Source organism: Cyprinodon tularosa, unplaced genomic scaffold, assembly GCF_016077235.1.
Source record: "Cyprinodon tularosa strain WSP-4 unplaced genomic scaffold, ASM1607723v1 ctg165, whole genome shotgun sequence".
Classification (NCBI taxonomy): domain Eukaryota; kingdom Metazoa; phylum Chordata; class Actinopteri; order Cyprinodontiformes; family Cyprinodontidae; genus Cyprinodon; species Cyprinodon tularosa.
Window position 1 is genome coordinate 300,218 of NW_024038483.1, and position 23,779 is coordinate 323,996.

The 23,779-nt window shown below is 36.6% G+C and overlaps 1 protein-coding gene across 10 annotated transcripts in view; it reads right to left on the reverse strand.

Moving 5' to 3' along the window:
• Window positions 1-23,779, reverse strand: part of LOC119780707 (dedicator of cytokinesis protein 3-like) — a 259,177-nt gene that overhangs the window by 151,650 nt on the left and 83,748 nt on the right. For all 10 annotated transcript variants that reach the window (XM_038280830.1, XM_038280829.1, XM_038280828.1 and 7 more), the window contains exon 2: window positions 10,545-10,628. In XM_038280830.1, coding sequence (XP_038136758.1) covers window positions 10,545-10,628 — 84 coding nt within the window. The remainder of the gene's footprint in view (window positions 1-10,544; window positions 10,629-23,779) is intronic.

Sequence of the window (23,779 nt, forward strand, 5' to 3'; positions counted from 1 at the left end):
TAAAACTTACATCCACAACATCTGAGGGAGTGATCGAACACTGTAAGTCCATCTTTGCACGCCATGGCATACCAGAACGTCTCCGTTCTGATAATGGGCCACAGTTTGCTTCGGATTCCTTCAAAAGATTTGCACAAGAATGGGGTTTCAGTCATGAAACATCCAGCCCAAATTTCCCTCAAAGCAACGGGGAGGCTGAGAGAGCTGTCAGAACTGTCAAGAATCTCCTTAAAAAGGCGGGGGATCCGTATCTTGCTCTTATGGCCTACCGTTCAGCTCCATTAGCGAATGGATTCAGTCCAACTGAGCTTCTCATGGGAAGGAGGATAAGGACAACTGTTCCTGTTACTCAGTCGCAGCTAACGCCAAAGACGATTGATGTGGAAAAGCTGAGGACTGCGGAGAACAACTACAGGCAGAAACAAACACAAAACTACAACCGGAGGCACCGGGCACGCAACATGTCACTCCTACGTCCAGGGGCGAATGTGTGGGTGACAGATCTGCAAACCAGAGGAACAGTGGTGTCTGGAGCAGGGTCGCCTCGATCCTACATCATCGAGACACCCAGAGGCAAGCTGAGAAGGAATAGCTACCATCTTTCACACACTCCGGGAGCAGCCAAAACATCTGTTGTTACACCTGAGACTTCTGCTGTTCCACACGAGACATTACCTGAAGAAAATCTTAACAATTCTTCACACACACCGGTTCCAGATGAAGACCAGCAGGAGGATAGCCATCAGACTCCACCACATGAGAGTCGAGTTTCACTGAGGAACAGGAGACCTCCAGCCTATCTGGATGATTATATTTGTTCATAGGAACTGAGTGAGTTTTCTGCATGGGGCAGAATAATCCCCACACTCAGATAGAGGATTTGGGTAGTCCACCCCTCCCTCTTAGTAGCTAAAGTTAAATGTTATAGAGATTGCTCTGATGTTCTGAGATTGATCTATATCTTTGTTCTAATGCTGGGTCTGTGACCGGAAAGACATTTAAGTTTGTGCAATGTTAGTGTAAACTAAATAAGCAGTAATAAGTTAGTGTTCTAGCACATTCTGCTGTGGAGAAGTATTAGTAAGATACTGAGTTAATCTTGGTTATTTCACAGGATGCATCTTTCTGGTGTGTAATTTAAGTTTACATTTCTACATGTTCTTACGTAGACCCTCATAACAAATCCTATTCAGAAAGGGGGATGTAGTATCAGGCTATCTGTGCATAGGAACCTTTGTACTGTATTGTGTTGGGGGGGGGGAACAAATAAAGAGTGGACCTGCTAAGTTGAAGAGTGGTCACGCGTGCTTCTGTGTCGCCTCAACATATTGTTATATATACATATCGGAGAACAGAACACAAAGCTGTCCTATCACTCACATTTTTGTTTTGCTCCTCCCCTGAAAGGCTGAATTCATTGCTGTTTATCAATATTACTCCTAAATTATAAATGGAAATCAGAAACAAGTTAAAATGTATTCTTTCTAAGCACTGTTACATTTAACAGTGATGGCAAAATAACTAGTTTCACCTGAGAAGACATATTCAACTGATCTGGTCAAAATCCATCCATCGCCTGTTCCTCAGGATCACTCTATCTCCTATAGAGGCTATGAGCAAAAGGCGGTATAAATCTGCAACAGGTTGTCATTCCATCACAGGGCAAAACAGCAACACTTAAGCATACATATACACACCCACACCTAAGGACAACTTAGAGTCACAGATTTAAATAATAGTCCTGTTTTTGGACTGAGGGAAGTATCCATAGCATCCAGAGAGAAACTACACCTGAAGAGAACAAGAGCAAAACAAACTCCAAATCCCGATAGCGGCCACAGTGCTACAAACTGCACCACTGTGCAGCTCAAAAGAAAAACAAAATCATATTTATGTCGGGTAAAGAAAAGCACTCAATATGTTGCATACTGTCTCAGATCCTGTATGTGAAAAGCCAAGACTTTAATTACACCTGGAACTAACAACTACACTAAAGTAGAAGTTTTGGCAGTTTGCTGGAAGTTTGACAGTTTTCCTAATATGTTTACCTGCCAGTTGTTTTCATACTTTAAGTAATTAATTCTCTATAGCAGGATCACTTAACCGGTGGATAATGCTGAAGAAAGTGATAACTACTTTCAAATCCAATTATAAAAGAGATGTTAATTAACAATTTTACAAGAAAAAAAACAATTTTTAGAAGAAATTCTCATAAAGACTTGAAATTTGTAACATGGGCCAAGGATTGATTGATTGATTGATTGATTGATTGATTGATTGATTGATTGATTGATTGATTGATTGATTGATTGATTGATTGATTGATTGATTGATTGATTGATTGATTGATTTACTCGTTACATCAGCTAAAATTGTCAAAGAAGAAAAATGTGCCAAAGGAAGAAAATGGTGCATGGGATATATACAGTATATACAATGCGTCCAATTATGACAGCGTTTTTCTTCTTCTGTTTAGTTTGCTTTGATTTTTTATAATGGGATCCTTGTACCGGGTTATTGCACAGTGTGTTTAAATGGGTATTTATATAGATAGTTATTTATATTTATATATATAGTTATTGCACTTGGTGTCAGATATAGAGAAACAGGTTATTGCACATGGTATTAAATAGCGATTGCACATTATACATTGCACAGGTTATTGCCGTTGTAGTGCTGCATTGTAGAGTATGGTTGCAGCAGGGATGAATGACCTGCGGTAGCACTCTTTTTTTACAAACAGGGTGTAAAAGTCTTTCACTAAAGGAGCTGCTCAGCTCCTCAACAGTCTGGTGCAGAGGGTGGAAGGTGTTGTCCATGATGAATGTAAGCTTGGACAGCACCCTCCTGTCACGGAGAGGAGGGTGCCAAACAAACTCCCACAGAGTTGGTGTTGCTTCTGTTTCCACTGTCCTATGTTTATCTAAATCGGTTCAATAAAAGGGAATTTGTGAAGAGAACAGGTCTACAACTTCAGCAGCGTGTGGCAGTTATAAGAAACCAAAAGTATCAGCAGCTGGTTCTCCTCCTACCTAAGCATAAATTATGTCACCAAGAAAATGTGATAGCCGAAAACACAAAGCAGTAAAATAAAAAATAAATCCTGGATAACCATTAGATATTTGTGTAAATTATATCTGATGGGCCTGAAATCAGGCACTCCGTCCGGTTATAACGAGTTGTTATCACCTGCTCAGCTGGCAGCTGGGAAGGCGAGTCGGCTTTAAGTGCAGCAACAACAGACATCTCAGAAACACCTGCAGCCTCTAGCGATTAAGAGATATCTTGATAACATTTGCAGATATCTGGTGTTAAACAGCGGAGCAGTGGAGCAGCTCGAGCACTACTAGCAGCAACGTCTGCTGCTAGTAGTGCCTTTAAACAGGTGGTTAATTTTGTGCTATTAGGGGGATAACTTAAGGAGTTTTTTGAATGTTTATATTTAGAAATAGGACAGCATAAATTGCATTCTGAGGAGCATGATAGCTAAAAGATCTGCCTCCCAATCTACTTTTAGAAATTCTTGGAGCCATTGCACTAAACCTGCAGATTGAGAGCAAAGTGCTCTGTTAGGGACATAAGGAACAATCATATCTCAGATATCAGATGGAGCTTGGCCATTTAAGGCTTTATTAGAGAGGAGGATTTTTAATTCTATTCTGAATTTAACAGGAAGCAAATAAAGTAAAGCTAGAATAGGGGAGATATATTCCTCTTTTTAATTCTAATCAGAACTCTGGCTGCAGCATTTTAGATCAGCTGAAGGCTGTTAACTACAGTTGGTGGACTTCCTGATAGTAGAGAATTACAATAGTCCAGCCTTGAGGTAATAAATGCATGGACTAGTTTCTCAGCATCACCCCTGGACAGGAGATTTCTATTTTTTGCAATATTCCTCAGATGAAAGAAGGAAATTCTAGAAACATCTGTGATATGGGATTTAAATGACAGGCATGACAAGATTTTTTACTTTATTATCTGAAATCAGTTTAATCCCATCCAAATGAAGTAAGTGGATAAACAGGTTCATTTTCAAAGACTCTGGTCCAAAGACTATAACTTCTGATTTGTCTGCATTCAGAAGGAGAAAGTTAGGAGTCATCCAGGTTTTTTCAAGACATGCCTGTAATCTATGTAATGGGTTAGCTACATCTGGATTTATAGACAGATATAGCTGGGTATCATCAGCATAACAGTGAAAATGAATCCCATGCTGTCTAATAACTCTACCGATTGGGAGCATATATAAAGTAAAGAGAATTGGTCCTAGCACTGATCCCTGTGGTACTCCACAGGTAAACTTTGAACATGAGGAAGATTTATTATTTATGTGAACAAACTGAAATCGAACAAATAATATTTAAAACAGCCCAATGCTTATCCCAATAATTGATCAACTGTATCAAATGCAGCACTGAGATCTAACAGGACAAGCACAGCTACAAGTCCATTATCTGAGGCCATGAGAATATCATTAGTGACTTTCACCAGAGCTGTTTCAGTGCTATGATGAGCTCTAAAGCCAAACTGAAACCCTTCAAAAGGTTCATTATGGTGAAAGTGATCGCACACTTGTTTAGCAACTTTCTTCTCAAGAATTTTAGGTAAAGAAATAAAGATTGGATATAGGTCTATAATTGAGCAAGTCATCTGTGTCCAAGACAGTATCTTAGGTAAAGGTTTAATTAAAGCTATCTTAAAAGCCTGACGTACATATTCCTGTAAAACAGATAGATTAATCACATCTAAAATGGAGGATGAAATCAGAGGGAATAATTCCTTAAATAAATAGGTTGGAACTGGATTCAACATACAAGTTGAAGATGAAGATAATAGTTTTACTAACTCCACAAGGTAAACTGGATCAAAGCAGTCTAAACCCAGTTCAGATTCTATCGTTGCCTCAGATACTGCCTCATCTTCCAGAGATAAACCAATCACATTTACAGGGGTGCCAATTATCTTATTTTTAATAGAATAAATTGTATTTATAAAGAATCCCATAAAAACATTACTGCTAATTGCAGGTGGGATGGATGGTTCAACAAAGACATCTTTTATTATTCCTATTCCTTTCTATTAATGAGTAGAAATATGCTGCCCCTGTTTTACGAAGGGTCATTATATACAGCAGTAAACTGTTTTTCCCGATTAGGTAGGATTCCTGTAGGCATGCTGAGCGCCATTTTTTTCCAGTTTGGTTTTTCAGTTTTGTATATCTGCTTCTGTCTCCTTGAACCCCAGTCGGCCTCTGCAGATGGCCGCTCACACTGAGCCTGGTTCTGTTGGAGGTTTCGTCCTGTTAAAAGGGAGTTTTTCTTCTCCACTGACACTGCATGCCTCCTTGGTGTGAGGGATTGCTGAGAAGTCAACTACAAATGCAAGCGAAAATAGTTGCAGCAAGCTCATCCAGGAGGAGCTTTTCTTGCATCTCAATGAATGGATGCAATCAACTGATTCTCCTAACCAATCTGACTGTATTGCCTCTGTAAAGTGCTTTGATATGAAATGTTTGTAGGTTAAATTGGTTTTATATATATATATATATATATATATATATATATATATATATATATATATATATATATAAACTGAATTGAACTAAACTTAATTAGTCAGATGGAACAATTTTTTATCTAGTTAATTATTAATAGACAAGTATTCATAATTTAATTATTTGTTTACATCCCTAATTCTTACCTCAAGTCATGCAGCTTTATTTGACGTCACAGAAAGTGGAATATATCAATTTTATTACAGTTTTTTCATTCTCTTCAGATTAAACTCTCTCACTGCATTTATCTGGCCTCTTAACAAACCTGGGGTAATTTTAAAAAGTCCTACTGTGTAGGACTTTTCAAAAGTCCTGCTGTTTTTCAAATGACTGTGGTAAAACTGAATCGCAGCTTATTGCGCATGTTTCAATAGTACCCCAGGTAATGGCTGGAAGTCAATTGTGAATAATCATATAATTGTGCTTTCAAGAATCTCTTAAATCAATAGCTTCCCGTGAAAGACAATAAAAGAGACACATACCTTAAATATCATATTCATAGACATTCTCTTATATATTCGGCTCTTATCAACATCCATTGTTTGCAGCCAATGTTCAACTGAAATATTCAGATTACAACAGCAACAGTGGGAATCTTCAATTTCAGATTCATGAAAGAAGTTAGTCCTGGTTAGGCCTGATAATCATTTGGGATTAGAGGAAAAACTGTGATTTAAGTTTGTGCCACATGAGCTAAGATAATAGCCTAAATCCCTCACAAGCAGTGCTGCATTTCATAACCAGGGCAAATTAGATGCTGATAGGGTAACATGGGAGTTACTGAACCTTTGATACAACTCCTCTTGGTCAGTAGGCACAGCGAGTGGAGAGGAACTGTGTTGAAGTAAAACTGAAAAGGCTGAGAAGAAGAAAAGGAAGGGGGAGGGGGACTTAATGAAAAAAAAAAGTAAGGAGGCTCCCAGGACAGGATAACACTACAGCATAAGGACGCTAGAGGAGAGAAGTTAATCAATGCAATTTCCTCTCATCCATCAACAGAACATTCCTCCCTCTCCTTCTGCATCCCTTCACTTCGTGCACAAATCTTACCACCAGGGTGAGGAAGAGCCTAATCAGCCACTGGCACTGGATATATGCTATTGTACTGCCCAGCTGTGACTAATAGGCCACATTCTCTGTCATTATCTCCAAAACAACACACTCTAACCTCAGACTCATTCTTGCCTGAGCTGGAAATTTTGGGAGTCAAGTTGGGGGTAAATGTAGAATTAGCATTTGCTAATAGCTTTGGCTCTTATCCAGAATATTTGCAACCATTAAATAAAAAAGAGAGAATTGCAATATGTTATACTTCGCTTGTATTTAGCAGAATTTTGTCCAGAAAGCTTAAGCTGCATTAATGGGAAACTTTTTCCATTAGGGGCCCTCCTAACAAATGAAAATGAGGAAAACATAAGGAGTAGAGGTTAATAGCTCAATTAATGTATTATTTTTATTAATGAGAGATTAATTTTAAGTTAGTTTGAACCCAGAATGTCTTAATTTTCCACAAACGAAGGATGAAAAGATCCCCAAAACTTTATTCTTTTAAATGTACTTGGACATGTCTTGCTTACCAGTAAAACATCCTCAAACTGAAATCTGTTTAAAGAATTTAACAAACAAAACCAGCATTCATTTAATAGATAAACCACTAACAATAATATATTTCCTTTTGATTTAGGGGATTATAGTTAACAGCTGATGCGAAATCCAAATTAAGAGTTAAAAAAAGTTTAATACAGGAATGTTATGCAATGCTTGTGAAGTTCACAATGCAGGATTTAACTGGAAGCAACCAGACTTTTTCACAGTTTTCTTGAAAACATTTTGACATCTATTCAGGAGTCTTTGTCACTTCTAGAGGCATTTCAGAAAAAAATAAAAATGAACTAAAGTCTGGCTGCCTCCGATGCTTTGTGCTTGCCATTATCTGGGTGACTAAAAATGTATTTATTTATAAAACAGAATGCTGACTTGACAATTGTTAACCAGACAACCTTAGGCACCCTCTAAAATGAGGGTAATTTATAAAAAATCTAGAATTTGGTGATTCACAGAGTTCTGTAATTAAGCATAAAATCCGAAGGTTCAGTGTGTCTTGAAAAATGTTTCCAAAAGAAAGGGCGGCCAAGAAATAGAGTAACCACACACCAACCCGCACAGACATATCCAGGACATGGCCTACAACTGTCACATTCATTGTGTTAAGTTCCTCCTGTACCACAGACAACATGAGAAGAGGCCTGTGTGAATAGAAAAGGAACCAGACTGCTGTCTCTGTAGTCCCGAAACCTCTTTTTCAAGCATGCAAATTTTTACTTTCATTTGTAAATTAGTTCCCAGTGTGAGAAGAATAAAGAGGAACAGTATCCAGGCTGCTGCTGTTTCAGTGCAAGGTTTCCTCGCTGTCCAGCTTTATTGAGCTGCTGATCCCATTTACCGGAGTAATCAGACATCTACTCACACTTCTAAAAATACCAGTACTTTTTTTAATCACCATTATATGACCAATTGGGTACTGTAAAGAGGAAGATATGGAACACTGGACCCAATTATGCCGATTAGCAGAAGCCTCCTATGAAAAGAAGCAGGGGATCCTCAACAACCAAGCAGTGACCACCTCCATTCAGCACTAGTTTGAAACAGTAACTTAAGCGAAATGAGCCCAAACAAAGAAATGAGGGCAAATACTACAGGGTAAAGAGAGGTAATCTCAAGTACGTCTCTGCGATAAAAATTATTTAACTGGTTAATTATAACCCTTGATCTTTCTGACAAAAACTATTTTAGCTTTTATCAGCTTTAAGCAAAAAAAGATAAAGCTTGTTTATAGAATGTTGTGTACAAAAATAAATAAATATTAAGATATTAAAAAAAATCTAACATTTGTTAAAAATTGACTTTCTGATGTCCTTCTCATCTAGCTGAAATTATTAGATTTGTTCTAAATATTAGAAAAATGAGGGCATAATACAAACGCCAAAAAAAGCTGTTTATCTGAAAAAAATATAGGAACCTCTCCAACAACCTGACACCTACAGTACAGCTCTTTAGACTCAACAGCTAAAAAAATGTTGCTTTGGGCATACAGGTGGCGCAGTGGTTAGCGAGCATGACACATGTATGGAGGCCTTGGTACTCTACGCATGTGACCCGGGTTCGAATCAGACCTGTGGTTCTTTCCCACGTGTCTTTCCCCCTTTCCTGTTAGCCTACTTTCAAAAAAATGAGCCACTAGTGCTGTAAAAACTGAAGAAAAAAAAATACATATATATATATATATATGGATTAAAAAGTATTTAGCGTCAAACATGGATTTTATTAAGCCTAATTTATCTAGATGCCATATTTGACACTGGTTAGAGTTTGATGAATATCTCAGTTTTGATATTCCAGTGCAAAACTCAGAACAGCATATAAGTTTAAAAAATCCAAAATAATTTTCTGGCTCTAAAAAGATTTAAGACCATAACCAACCATCTTAGCCATAAAGGGGCTTAAACTATATCAGATATCTAATGCTGGGAAGAATCTGGTTATTCATAACTTGGATATAAAAGGAAGGCAGGACTATAAGGTACAATAGCTGGATTTTTTTTTTTGTCTCTAATGAGATTATAAAACCTTAGAGAAAGTATTTGTTTAGTATTTGGCATCATTAGACTCAGGGGTTTCTTAGCAGGAGAATAAGTGATGAAATAGGTTGTCACATTTCCACATCTATTTTTGCATCACTTGAAGCATAACTTTTTTTTTTTTTTTTTTTAAATCTAATTAAAAAGCATTGATAGGTAGAGAAAGTGAGCCTTTAAGCTCCTAAAAACTTTGATTAGTAGTTATGTTTAGTCTTCAACACTGCTGCAATTGATAAAAGCTTAACATAGCTTATTTTCTGTCATGACTCTTAAGACAAAACAAAGAAATACACAAGAAACCTTCCTCTTAATGAGGACATTGATCACCCGCTAGTGTTGCATTTTCCTTTTGTATGAATAAAACCCTACGGTACAACCCTGGCAGCTGAGTATAAATACATGTATTGTTACAGTCCTTACAGTATGTGTGATGTAAAGCAATCAATAGATGATCAGAATCCACAACATTAACCCAATTATATCCATAATCTATTATTGGTTCAGAAAATTATGTTTGATTATTTGTTAGTCTCTGATGACATTGTAAGGTAGTATTTAAAATCATTTACAGTTCAATAATTCATCCTAAATGCTGTTAGTTCAGTATTGTAACTGTGGAGTAAAGTCCTTGATCCTGATCAGGACCTGATCAGTCTGGTTATAGGGGTGACAAAACACTGTAATTTAGAGGAGTGGCGGCCTAGTGGTTATGGCATTGTGCTTGGATCCCAAAGGTTCAGAATTCAACCTCACTCCCACTGACTGCCCCTCTGGGCCCCTGAGCAAGACCCTTAACCCCCACACTGCTCCCTGGGTGCCTCACAATGCCAGCCCACCGCTTCCCAAAGCAATGGGTTTAACGCAGAGAGTGAATCTTGCTGCTTAGTACTTGTGACAATGTAATGACAATAAAAAAGCTGAATTCTATTCTAATTCTATTCAATCCTAATTATGTTCTATAAGAATCAAAGGGCCACAATTCTGCCAACTACAGACAAACTTTTCTATTTTTCATATTTATGATACAATAATATTGTTGTATCACAGGAAACTAGATTGTTTCTATAAGAATATCATAATGTGAAACAGAAAGGCTAAATCTAAAACAGTCTGCACAACAGAAATCTTCCTCTTTCAGCTGGGAAAATCTTATTATGTGTGTATCCCCACAGTTTTATTATCTCCTTATGTATGCAAAAAAACCTTTGACAAAAGAGGATGATTAAATATTTATGCTAAATCTTAGAGGATATGTTTAACGTGTGCTCTGGGCGTTTGTTAAAGCTCTTTGTAACAATGAAGAAGTACATTATTACAATTACAAAGAGAAATTTATGACATTGAAGCCTTACCTTCACATTTTTCCAAGATCTGCACTGTCTCTCCCACCTCCACAGCCAAACCTTGAGTCACTGAGCCTCGGAAGTTGCAGATGACTGTAAGGAGATGGATATAAGGGGAAATATGAGATCCTGAGGAGATGATGGTGTAACAATAACAGTCGGCTTGGAGATGCTAGAGATCTCTGATGAGCAAAGCTAATATTGCAGAGGAGTAACTATATTTTTAACAAGGAGGAGAAGATTTGAAATTATCCAGTTACTATAGTTAGATAAGCGGGGATAAAAGCTTTGTCCCAACAGCCTCAAAGCCTGATTGAATACATCAACAGACACCAGGAAGTTTTTATGTTAATATAACTTCTTGAATGCACTGATGCATCCAGAAAACAACAGATGTCGGAGCTTCTCCCAGAGCAGAAGTCTTTTTAAGTCACTTGGTATAAAGCTGAAACATAAAAAAAAAAATACCCTGGGGGTAGATGAATAACTTAACTACGTACTACTATAGTAATACAATATTCCTCAGCTTATTCTCCCCATACAACACCTCTCCCTGCTTTGGCTGCTTAAGATGAACTACTTGTATATAAATTGTGATTAATTTGCTAAGGTTTTGAGTAAAATAGCCTCTTAAGCTTTAGAGAAAAATCTTCAGTAAAATGTTGTTTGGTTAAAAGTTGTATGCCATTTAAAAAAATATATATATATATTAGAAAACAAATATTGTCAGATTGTTATGAGAAAATTAAGAGCAGGATTTAGATGGTTGATACTATAATCTGCAACAACTTATCAGGATACAATCAGCAACTAAACATATACGCTTATACAGCATTAGAGTTTTAAGAAAATAATCAGTCACATTAATTTAAAAATTCTCAATTTGTACAACAAAAACTATTTCTGTGACGAGACTATGAGGGTCAAAAATGATCGCAAAGTCTCAAAGCTTTATGTTCATGTTACCTAAAAAAACAAACAAAGATTGTCTCCCCTCCAGAGAACTGAAAGAAGATGCTTGAGGATAGAACATGAAGACAAACTGCTTTCAGGAACTCCCACAAAAATGATACGACACTTGCTTGAACAGAGAGAGGAGTTTAAAGAGGCAAGCATTGGACACAGTCTACACTGAATGTGGAACAAGCCTCAAGAGTCGACTTTGACTCAGTCTGTCTGCATCTTTCTTCATTTAACTGACTGTAAAAAGCTTTGTCTCTCAGACATCTTAAAGGTGCAATGGTCTCTAATTCTCTGTTTGATAAACTGTGAAGTCAAAGCACACTTTAGTACCACAAGGAGCTTTCTGTCATTTCATTTATTTAAATCTCCCGTTTATTAAAGTTTATGTCTTACAACATATTATTACCTGGTTCATTGCATTGGAAATAATCCCTGGCAATGTCCAATGAAGATGTTATATTTGTATCTTCTGAAAGTAAATCTGTTGTGCTTTCCCTTGCTACAGTATACAGTAAGACATAATAAAAAAAAAACATTATTCATATTGTCTTTATTGTTTATAGTGCTGTGCTTCACAAATGAAATGGGATGCAGAGGAGAAATTCATTAAGCTATTTATGTGCAGACCAGAGTGTGCATCTTGTTTTGATTATCAAACCACGTGCAACAAAAGGATCTACTCCTTGAAGCGTCACAGGGGGAAATAACCTTTTTGTGCTGAAGAAATTAGTAACATTTGAATGAGTTAAAGTTTTATGCATGTAATTAAAGGAAGGATCCACCTACTTTTTAGATCTATTTATCTAAAGTCAGAACAAACGGTGTTACATGGATGGAAACCAGAATTGATTGGAACAAACTAACCTGTTCAAAGCTGGTGGTAATTTTGATCAACAAAACCAATAGACAGAAGCAGCCTGCTGTACCACTAGCATTACAAATGAAAAAGGAGGGAGAATTGATCCCCTTTAGCAGTGAAGCTGGCCTGGCAATATATACAGAAGATCTTCTCAATCTTAGGATGTTGATCTACAAATGTTATCCTATTCATGGCTAATGAAGTCTGATAGCTTTTTATTTTGAGGAGCATTTTTTTTTCTTATCAGGACCTGGAGTTCTACAGGAAAATATATTTTTTTGTTCACTTCAGTGCTATCACTAAGTAGGCGAACAACAGTGTTATTATCAAGTCAGATTTAGAGGCATGTTTTTCTTTGATTATTAAAAATTTAAACAGCAGTGGAGAAAACTGCTTCACCTGTAATGATCAGTTTGATTATTTGTTATTTTAGAGAAATTACAACCCCAAATGACACAGATGAGGAAATTTACTGCACTGTATTTGTACTTTGGTAGTTTTTTGTTAGATTGTTAGATTCCTTTTGACCAAAAAAACTCACCTTGTATTTTTAACTTTTAGCTGCATTTAACAACACATTTCTACTAAGTGTGTTTTTGTTCATTTCTAAGTTAAATAAAAATCTTCAGAGTAGACCTTGCATAAGCTTGATGACAGAATTATTTAATTTGAGGTATATATGTTAGAAATAAATGTAACACATATATTTATTCGGCTTGATTAACAATTTATGTGGCAATCAGTTGATCACTGAGATATTTTGCAGGTGAGGGGACAAACTTAGTAGAGAGATCAGGACTTTGTAAAATCTTTCTCTATAACCAAGGCATCTTCCTCTGTTCATGTAATCGACTCTCTCTGTTGCTGTCATCATTATGTCTTGGTCAGTGTAATGCCTTCTGTCTGCCTTATTAGTCCTACTCAGCGTGGTGTGATTGCTGCTGTCATTGGGTTTCCCCTCTCTATCCCTGTGGGCCTCTGATTTGTTCTCTCCGGCTTGTTATCATCACAGACACATCATTTTCAGTGGCCTTGTCAGTCTGTCAGCTGTCAGACACTGAGCCATGGGCTAACACTAAGTATTTAACTGTGGACTCAGGCCACATGTAAAGGGTGCAATGACTGCCGCCTTGAGAAGGAAGCATGGAAGCAAAGCTCACAGGTAAGACTAACTGAACCTTATGAATTGAATTTTTAGTGAGCATTATTTTGTATGAATTCCTTTCTTTCTTTCTTTCTTTCTTTCTTTCTCTCTTTCTTTCTTAAGAAAGCAAACAAATGTTATCGTCCACTTTGCTGTTTTGTTTGCTGATTTTTTTGTGTGTGTGCTGATTGCTTCTTGCCTTTTGTCAGCACAGGTATCAGTGCAGGCTATAGGGAAGCGCCTGGTGGGGCCCTTGGGAGCCATAAGAATGTACCAAAGGCAGCGTTCTGCGGCAAGTATGGACTCAGTAAATCGTTCCCCAAAGAACAGTTTGTACTGAAACTGAAATCTCTTTAACAATGCAAATTGTAGTAAAAAATAAAGAAATTGATCTATTGATTGATTGATTGATTGATCTGTGGTAACAGGTTGGCTCAATCTGAGGTCAAGTCTAAAACATGCATGGTGGAAGAGGCAACTACCTGTTACTATAATAACGTTCTCAAGGACTGAAATTGTTAAATTTATAAAAGCGTTTAAGGTGACAGTAAAGGGGCAACTTGGATGCTTTGTGAGGTGTGATGTGAATCACAGCAACACGGTGAATGATAATCTGATAAAAATATGATGCCCAAAGGCTGACAATAAGCTGACAGAGAAGAAAGGGCATGGTGAGCATGTTTTAAAGCCCTATTTTAAAGATTTCACTGTATGAAATCAGTGTATGACTCATCATGTTTGCATTAAAAAATTTTTAGACAGACTTAAATGGAAATTTGGTTGTTTACCATTCTGCTAAAATGTTTCAGTGTTCAAACTTTGTGCAGCCAACCGAATCTGGTTTTACCTAATTATTCTTCATATTTAAGGGATAAATTCCATAACTATATAAATAAAATTTTAAAATTTAAAGCAAAACAGGAATTAATAAAATAACATGGTCACGATAACCAGCCTAATGAATTATTAGGATGAGTATTTTCTGCAGCATGCTTAACAGTCTTAGTTATGCCCAGTAGGTGTTACTCCACAGTTTTACACAATAGCTCATGCATGGTAAAATGAGTAGAAAATGTATAATGTTTTATAACTCAGAAAAGGTTTTCCTTTACTTAGAATTGCAAAGCTTCCACATAGTTTAGCCAAGACGTGTTTGATGCAAGGCTTCCAGCAGATCTTGTAGGGAATAATCACACCTAAGAATTTGATTTCATTGACTTGTCCCAAAACATAAACAATATACACTTTGTTGGCATATTTGATCATTTATCAGATCATACTGTTTTGACATAACCTCAATGCCAACAAATCAATTGCTAATGGAAGCTATTGAGCCCTTGTAACCCATTTTCAAACAAAACAGAAACGTGTATTTGTGTAATAATTTGCTGGAAATGTTTTATTTCTGTTGTGCAAATTGTTGATACTGTGTTGGTAAACACGAGTATAGGCTGTCTGCATGTATAAAGGCTACACATTTATTTAAAACAGCTACAGTATCTCCTTTGTTTCCTGCTTTGAGTGTTTGCAACTATTCATACACGTTCTGGAGAAATGGGACTTTCGCTCAAAAAAGTCAACCTTGCTGGAGGGATCCCTGATGGTGTGGATTTTTCTTTGGTCCTAAAAAACATGAAATACCAGAAGAAAAAAAACCTGTCGAAATGTGTTAAATCTCTCAGGTTTCCTGCCTTATTTTGTCAACACTTAGAAAGCTAACAATAAGCTATTTGGAAGGCAGTCCTCAAGGTGGGATTAGTCAGAGGTAACTGGGGAGACAGTGTAGAAATAGAGGAAAGCGCACAGAGAGATCTTACCCCAGAGGAGGGAGGTAGTTTGGTTTATAGGTTAAGTAAGAGGGTAGAAGATGTTCTTTAAGGAGCTGGTTCATCATCTGTTTCCTAAAGACAGACAGGGATGTCCTGGTTCTGGTTCCACTACCAGCAAGGAGCAATAGAAAAGAGTCTAAATTTGTTGTGAGTAGTTTAGGCATCGCTAGCCAATAATGCCCTGAAGACTAACTGAAGCCCATAGCCTTTGTGAAAACAGTAAATGAAAACCATTTCATTAAACATATTAAAGGCTAAGAACAGAAACCTGAAACTTGATGCAGGCCACTAATGATAGCCAGTGGAGCTCGACCAGAGGAATTAAATTAGTTCTTTTAGGTTGATGAAGACCACTGCCTTACGGACAATCTGCAGAGGTTTCAAAGTACAGGGTAAAATATGAGTAAGGAGTAGCAGTAGACAGAGTGGGAGGCAAACAGGAGCTGGATTGATTATTGGGTAAAGTATGGCGCAACATTTTGTAGCCACTAGAACTGGCGTTGCTAATAATGACTAAAATGAAACCAAGTGATATTGTAAAGAATGAATCTTATTTGTCAGCTTCAATTAAATCAGTAATCATTAAACCACTCTAATCATGACTTCTTCCTCCACTTTTTGGTCTCTAAAATACTGTATTAAAGGTATAGAGGATGATCCTTTATTGTCTGGTGGATCATCTAAATAAGTGGTCCTCCTAATTGTTAATCATTCTGGTGATATGTTTACGTAATGCTGTCCTACATGCTCATCCCGTCAGCCATCTTTTTCTGCCCATGTGCACTTTCAGGCATATATCTGTGGTGAACTACGGTTTCAGACAGTCACTGAAGCTCACCTTTCTCACCACGGTTCTTTGAAAATGGCCGAGGGTCTTAAGAGAAAAAATGTCTATGTATGAGAAGAAATGTATGAGAAGAAAAGAAATGCATCAGAAGAAGCAGATATATTCCGGAATGTTTTTGCAAGGAGCGGTGTCACGGCGGCCTGCTGTCGCTACCCAACAGTGGCGACTAATGACAAAGATAGTGTTTAATAGGCGTTCCCTTTCTGGAGCAGCTACAGGGTTGTGCATTTCATTTTTTTTTTTAAGTGGAGAGGCCGGGTCTTGGCAGTCGTGACCAAGGACATCAATACCAACACACAACACCATAAACAGCATGTACCTAAATTTATCTTATTAGTAAAAAAGAGTCACTCATCACTCAGATGGGAAGCATTGTCTAAAATACAAATGATATTGCTCAGTTCCAACAAATAAGGACTAAAAGATCCTCATCTATTTCATCTAATTTCATCTAATTCATCTGAAAACAAAAGCAAATCATTTCGTTTAATTGCTTATGAAACCTTAAGGAGGAGGAAGTTTTATCTTTCACTTTTTGCTCACTTTTACATACATTTAGACAGAACAGAACATTGGCTTTTATGTCTTTAAACAAAAAAGGCCTTCAGCTAACAATGTAAACCTCTTCATATGTAGTATAACACTTATTCTAAATGTTTTATTTATAGCTATAGTTTAGATTTGAGAATATTTTTTTCTTAAACTATTAAAGTTCTTACTATTTATCATGCAAAATTTTATTAGCTTTTTCTAAACCTGCTTAAGACACTGAGTATTATCAGTAAAATCTTGCTGTGAATCAGCATTTAGTGCTCTGCCTAACATCACACAACTCACGTATTTCCTGAAGATCAAAGTCTGAAAAAGTGATTTTAAGATTACATATGAAGGTAAAAGCCAAAGAAACTGCTGACATAATTCCCTACAGAGGTAGCTGAACACCATTTCTCTTCCCTTTAAGCCATTCAATCATAAAGGGATTTTTTTAACTACTACTATTAGAGCAAGAAAAGAAAGATAAAAAAAAGTCCAATTGAACAATGTTTCATTATTTTAACCTTCACACTTTTTACTATATCCACATAACACCAAACACATTCAAAAATGTTTTATTATTGGTTTTATTAAGAGAAAAATAAGGAAAACAGAAATTCAACAAAAATAGGATCAATAAGATTTGATCCATTTTCCTGAAATTTTCTATATCCAAACATTTACTGCTAAAGATTAGAAGAAGCTAATATGATATAACAGAATAGAATAGAAATATGATTGATCAGACTACAGTGGGGAGCTTGAAGTCTGTCACTGCCAAGACAAATAAAGCATCCAGGTAAACAAAAAAATGAGAGAAAAAAATGAGAATAGACTTGACAGCAAAGAAAAACACATCTTGCAAAAGACACACTGTGCAGTTATTAGGAATGGCACACTAAGATCAAATACAAAATGAAAAATGTTCTAAATAAAAAGGCAGTAACTGCCCATTTTAGAAATAGGAACTTTGCAAATAGCATAGCGGATGTAAAAACATTTATGGCGTAGGTAAAAATTGAGAATAACACCACTGATGTAGGAACTTAACTTGAAATATGACCAGAAAACTAAAGAGCATTTTAAAGTTAATGTCTTCAGAGAAAAGGTAGAGAAGGGGGGATAAACAACAGCTCTGGAAGACCTGCACTTGAATGTCTTTTCATTGCAGATCAGAAGCCCTTTATCTAAGGAGCAGGGAGTACTGCCTCTGAAAGATCTTATGACTTTTAAATAAAGGCATGAAAATACGACATAATTTATGAAAAGTTTCCTTTTTAAGTAAACCGAGTCTAACATGCATCATTTTACTGCTTTTATGCGTGTGTATAATGCATTTCATCTGCTTCATGCTGCAATAAGCAGATGCATGAGAAACATATTGCGTGCAGAGTTAACCCTGTTTTACAACCATAAGAACGTGAAAAAGGATAAACAGAAGTGCAAAGCATAAAAGAGAGCTTCTGTTAACCAAAGAGGGGAATATGTGCATGCATTTATTTCTTTCTGTATATATGAGTGCAACCTCTCTTTTAAGCTGAATTAAAATATGAAAAAAAAATTTATATACTGTATGTAAACAGGCTCTATGAGAGATTAACCAAAACTGAAAGCAAAACATGCAAATCAATCCACAAAGTTTTCTTATTTTTAAATATCAATAAACATACATAAGGGATGTAAAGTTGAAACACCATAAATGTATAGAGATAATGATACTGATTAATGATGTTTGTTAATCTCAGGGTTTTATATGCAGAAGCTCTGAGTGCACTGAAGAGTAATTGTCCCTTTTCTTAACAAATTCATAGAGTTTATGTCACTGAAGGCTTTCCTACCTCTTTTTTCATTAACTTCAGTTCATATCTTTTTGACCAATGTGGCATTTAAACACAGCAAGAAACTTTAGAACAATACTAAGTGGAACACTGATTTTTATCACTTCAATTCAACCTATCTTCCTGCACTTGAAAAATAATGTTTAACAATAAGGTAAACGTTGTATAGACCAGATTAATGTATCTGCTGTATTGGTGTTTGAACCAAGGGAAGTCCAGTGAACATAAGTCAGGATAATGAAAACTTAATTTTACAGATAAAACTTCAGGCTAAGCAGCATCTGGCAAGAGCAAGAAATGGCTAAACAACATTGATCAACCGAAGGGACAGAAGGACTAATCAGTTTAACAGCTAAGCATCAGGATCACCTTAAAAAGCTGAATTAAATAGGTGAAAAAAATGAGAAACTGAAACAGAACTGAATATACAAAGACCTGAAAAAAATCCTGAAAATACTTCTGAATCGAAGCCAAAACTTTAAATTAAGGTCTTCAACCAAAAAGGTAAATACGAAACAACAAAGAATATCTAAATAAAATGGTTAACCAAGCCACAAAAAAGCTAAATCTATCCTTTTTTCCAAAAAAGACTATTTTCTACAAATGTTTTAAAGCTGTGAGAAATAGACTTTTTTATTAAACTGACAGCAGGCTCTTTACCTAAGCAGCAATCCCCAAAATTTCCAAATAGAAACTATAGAAAGAGAAAAAATCCCAAAATGTATGATAACCCCTTAATTTATATTTATTAGTCTGGGAAAACAGGGAAACACAACTTAAACATGTACGTCTCACAAACACTTTGACATTTTTAACTAGTTCTGGTGACACTGAATAAGCAACCAAAGCCAATAACATGTTTTCCTTTTGTTAAAGAATAAAAAATAAAAATAAAAAAATCCCTTAACAAAGGCAGCACAGCACAGCTGGTTTGAAAAAATAAATATGTAACTTAATACAAATTTCAAGCTTATATACATAACAGCTTTAAAGAGGGGGTATTGCTTTGGCCTTTTAATAAGAGGAAACTTACAGGTGCTGGTCATAAAATTAGAATATCATGAAAAAGTAGATTGATTTCAGTAATTCCATTTAAAAAGTGAAACTTGTATATTATATTCATACATTACATACAAACTCATATATTTCAGATGTTTATTTTGTTTAATTTTGATGATTACAAATGACAACAAATGAAAATCTCAAATTCATCATATCAGAAAATTAGAATATTGTGAAAAGGTTCAAAATTGATGGCCCCTGGTGCCACACTCTAATCAGCTAATTAACTCAAACCACCTGCAAAAGCCTTTAAATGGTCTTTCAGTCTAGTTCTATAGGCTACACAATCATGGGGAAGACTGCTGACTTGACAGTTGTCCAAAAGACGACCATCGACACCTTGCACAAGGAGGGCAAGACACAAAAGGTCATCGCTAAAGAGGCTGGCTGTTCACAGAGCTCAGTGTCCAAGCACATTAATAGAGAGGCGAAGGGAAGGAAAAGATGTGGTCGAAAAAAGTGTGCAAGCAAGAGAGATAACCGCACCCTGGAGAGGATTGTGAAACAAAACCCATTCAAAAATGTGGGGGAGATTCACAAAGAGTGGACTGCAGCTGGAGTGAGTGCTTCAAGAACCACCACACACAGACGTATGAAAGACATGGGTTTCTGCTGTCGCATTCCTTGTGTCAAGCCACTCTTGAACCACAGACAGCGTCAGAAGCGTCTTGCCTGGGCTAAAGAGAAACAGGACTGGACTGCTGGTGAGTGGTCCAAAGTCATGTTCTCTGATGAAAGTAAATTTTGCATTTCCTTTGGAAATCAAGGTCCCAGAGTCTGGAGGAAAAGAAGAGAGGCACTTCATCCACGTTGCTTGAAGTCCAGTGTAAAGTTTCCACAGTCAGTGATGGTTTGGGGTGCCATGTCATCTGCTGGTGTTGGTCCATTGTGTTTTCTGAGGTCCAGGGTCAACGCAGCCACATACCAGGAAGTTTTAGAGCACTTCATGCTTCCTGCAGCTGACCAACTTTTTGGAGATGCAGATTTCATTTTCCAACAGGACTTGGCACCTGCACACAGTGCCAAAGCTACCAGTACCTGGTTGAAGGACCATGGTATCCCTGTTCTTAATTGGCCAGCAAACTCTCCTGACCTTAACCCCATAGAAAATCTATGGGGTATTGTGAAGAAGAAGATGCAATACACCAGACCCAACAATTCAGAAGAGCTAAAAGCCACTATTAGAGCAACCTGGGCTATCATAACACCTGAGCAGTGCCACAGACTGATCGACTCCATGCCACGCCGCATTGCTGCAGTAATACAGGCCAAAGGAGGCCCAACTAAATACTGAGTGCTGTACATGCTCATACTTTTCATGTTCATACTTTTCAGTTGGCCAACATTTCTATAAATCCTTTGTTTTTATTGGTCTTCAGTAATATTCTAATTTTCTGATATGATGAATTTGAGATTTTCATTTGTTGTCATTTGTAATCATCAAAATTAAACAAAATAAACATCTGAAATATATGAGTTTGTATGTAATGTATGAATATAATATACAAGTTTCACTTTTTAAATGGAATTACTGAAATCAATCTACTTTTTCATGATATTCTAATTTTATGACCAGCACCTGTACATGTGCAGGTTTGGTAAAAACATATTAAGGAGAGCTGCTGCAGAAGAGCGTATCCCATCAATTAACTAATTTCCACACATTAGTTAGCACACACATTAGTAGAGGTTGTGTTCATGAAAGTATGCGTGACATTGGGTATGTGTTTTATTGTTCCCTGTAATAAAAAGAAAATATCTTAATTAAGATTTCCAGCCTTTCATCCTATCTTCACTCATAAGGCCCCCAGGCGAATGCTAGCAAAGCATGCTTAGCACTCCAGCAGCTGGACTGCATAAGTGTCTGAGACTGCTTAATTTGCCCTCTAGTTGCAGCTGCTGCTCCACATCTGCTGGATGCAAATCTCATATATTAAAAAGGTGGAAAAAAAGACAAAAGAACAAAAGTAAAACAAAAAAATGGGGGTATATATGAAACAGCTTTCTTTTCAACTGCTTATATACAGTACGTGCATTTATATTTTCTCTAAGATAGAGATATGTTATCAAAAACAACATGGGATGCACTATATAAGAGAAAATGCTTAACAAAGTGACAAACTGAAAATATGCTTAAAGAGAAAACAGATTTAAGTGTTCCTTAGCATCAGCAGTTACAGAACTAGGCCAACTCCACAGACTGGCATTAGTGACTGCGACAGCACAGACAACACACACCAACCCACATACAGCTGAGATCAACTGTATGGCACAGATGGGACGCAGACCTCAGTATGTCATGATGAGTCTGACGATCTGCTCTCTGCTTTTAAAAGGGCTAAATGGTAAAAGAAAGACGTCTGCATCAGCAACAGTTTGGCTCGTTCATAAAGAGGAAGTCACAGAAGATAATCACAGTAAAGTTCAGCTGAGTTACTGTACCAAATGGATAGACAACAAAGAGCAAGAAGGAGAAGAAATCAAGCGGCTGCCATTCCGGATCATTTAGAAATGTTGCTTTTTATATGTAGAGCTAAGCCTCCAATCTGAAATTCTTCTTTATCTAAAAAAGTAAGACGCCTTCTATGTATGTTATATAACTAACTTTATACTTTATGTATCTCTATACATATCAACAGAAACAGGGACAATGACAAGTTTGGATAATGCAGCAGAGAAGATGACAGATTATCTCAATCTGTTTCAGTGCCATTTTGTTCGCAGGGGAATCTCCTAACCTTTCAACCCTTTCATCATGTGTTCACAGCTTTCTTTTTTTTCTTAGCTGCTGCAGAGCTCTGTGAGGTCAGGGCTTATGCAACCACATGCCAGCATTATTTTACAATGATGCAACATGTGTATTTATACATAGAATGCTGAATGTTGTAGGCAGAGTTTGAGTTCAGGGTGCTACACACTGACCTGCTCCCAAAGTGACATCACTGCAATAATAATGAACTATTACAGCAACAGGCTCTGTAGTTTTTGGTCACTTCAGGGTGATTTGGGAATAAAACAACAAATTATAAGCAGACTGGAAAACCCATGTTTGCAATATTCCTGCTCTTTTTTCTCAAGAAGTTAATTATTGACATTAAAAGCTGTCCTGAATCTTTGATATATGAAGAACAAATGTTTGAACTACCAAAGATAAAGACAACATTTTCAAGAGAAACAATTGAATCATTCATTAATGTCCATACAACCCCAGAAAATGATGGAAAATTATAGAAATGCAACAATGGGAGGAAATATATTTCTCTCCAATTTGTTTAGGTATTTATTTTGATAAAGATAGATCAGACTGTCATAACCACACAGTCATAGGCAGTTCTTGACAGTGTCTCTGAACTAGACTTGAGTGTGGTTAGGTGATTCAGTTTATTCAGTGGAAATTCTGCCTAGGCTTCATAATACAATTTCCTATAATGATGTGTTACACTATAAGCTTCGGTCAAATTGTGAGAGGATTATTGTTTTCATCTGCAGCTCATGGAATTGTCAATGAATTAACTACTGCCCTAATTTCTTGCATCATGTTTCTTTTTTGGGAGGGTTTCTGTGGTCCAACCTTGTTAAATGTGGTCTAGAACCGCCACTACACACAGTTATGATTCCCTTTTTACATCTTTTTATTTCTGTGAGAATAACTGTGAAAAAAAATACTGAACCCCACTAAGGTTGCAGGCCAAAAAATTAAGTTAAATAGAGCCTTTTTTTAGGCTCTAGGCAAACAGGAAACGGGGTAGGCATGCAGAAACATAAAAAGTAAAAATGTTTAAAAAAATAATAAGCACCCTTACATGTACATTATAATATTTTAAACACATTTTGAGAAAATGTGGAAGAGAAACTCTTAAAAAATAATAAAACAATGTGTAACTGTAATATGTAATGTTTACACAAAGTACAGCTTGTATACGGCAGTCTATGAAATGGTCTATGTAATTGCCAGCAGGGGTGTCAATGTGTGTATGTGATCTTATTGTATGTGTCTGAGGAGGTTTTTTGAAAGTGATAAAGAAAGTAAGTATCTGACTTTGACTAGATCCACACGGTCAAATACAATATCTACAAAAAAAAAGTTTAATGATAAACCTGCCTGAAGCAAAGCTGTAATAGGCATTGTGATACTTATACTATGCCAGTGGGCTGCGTGCTACCGCTG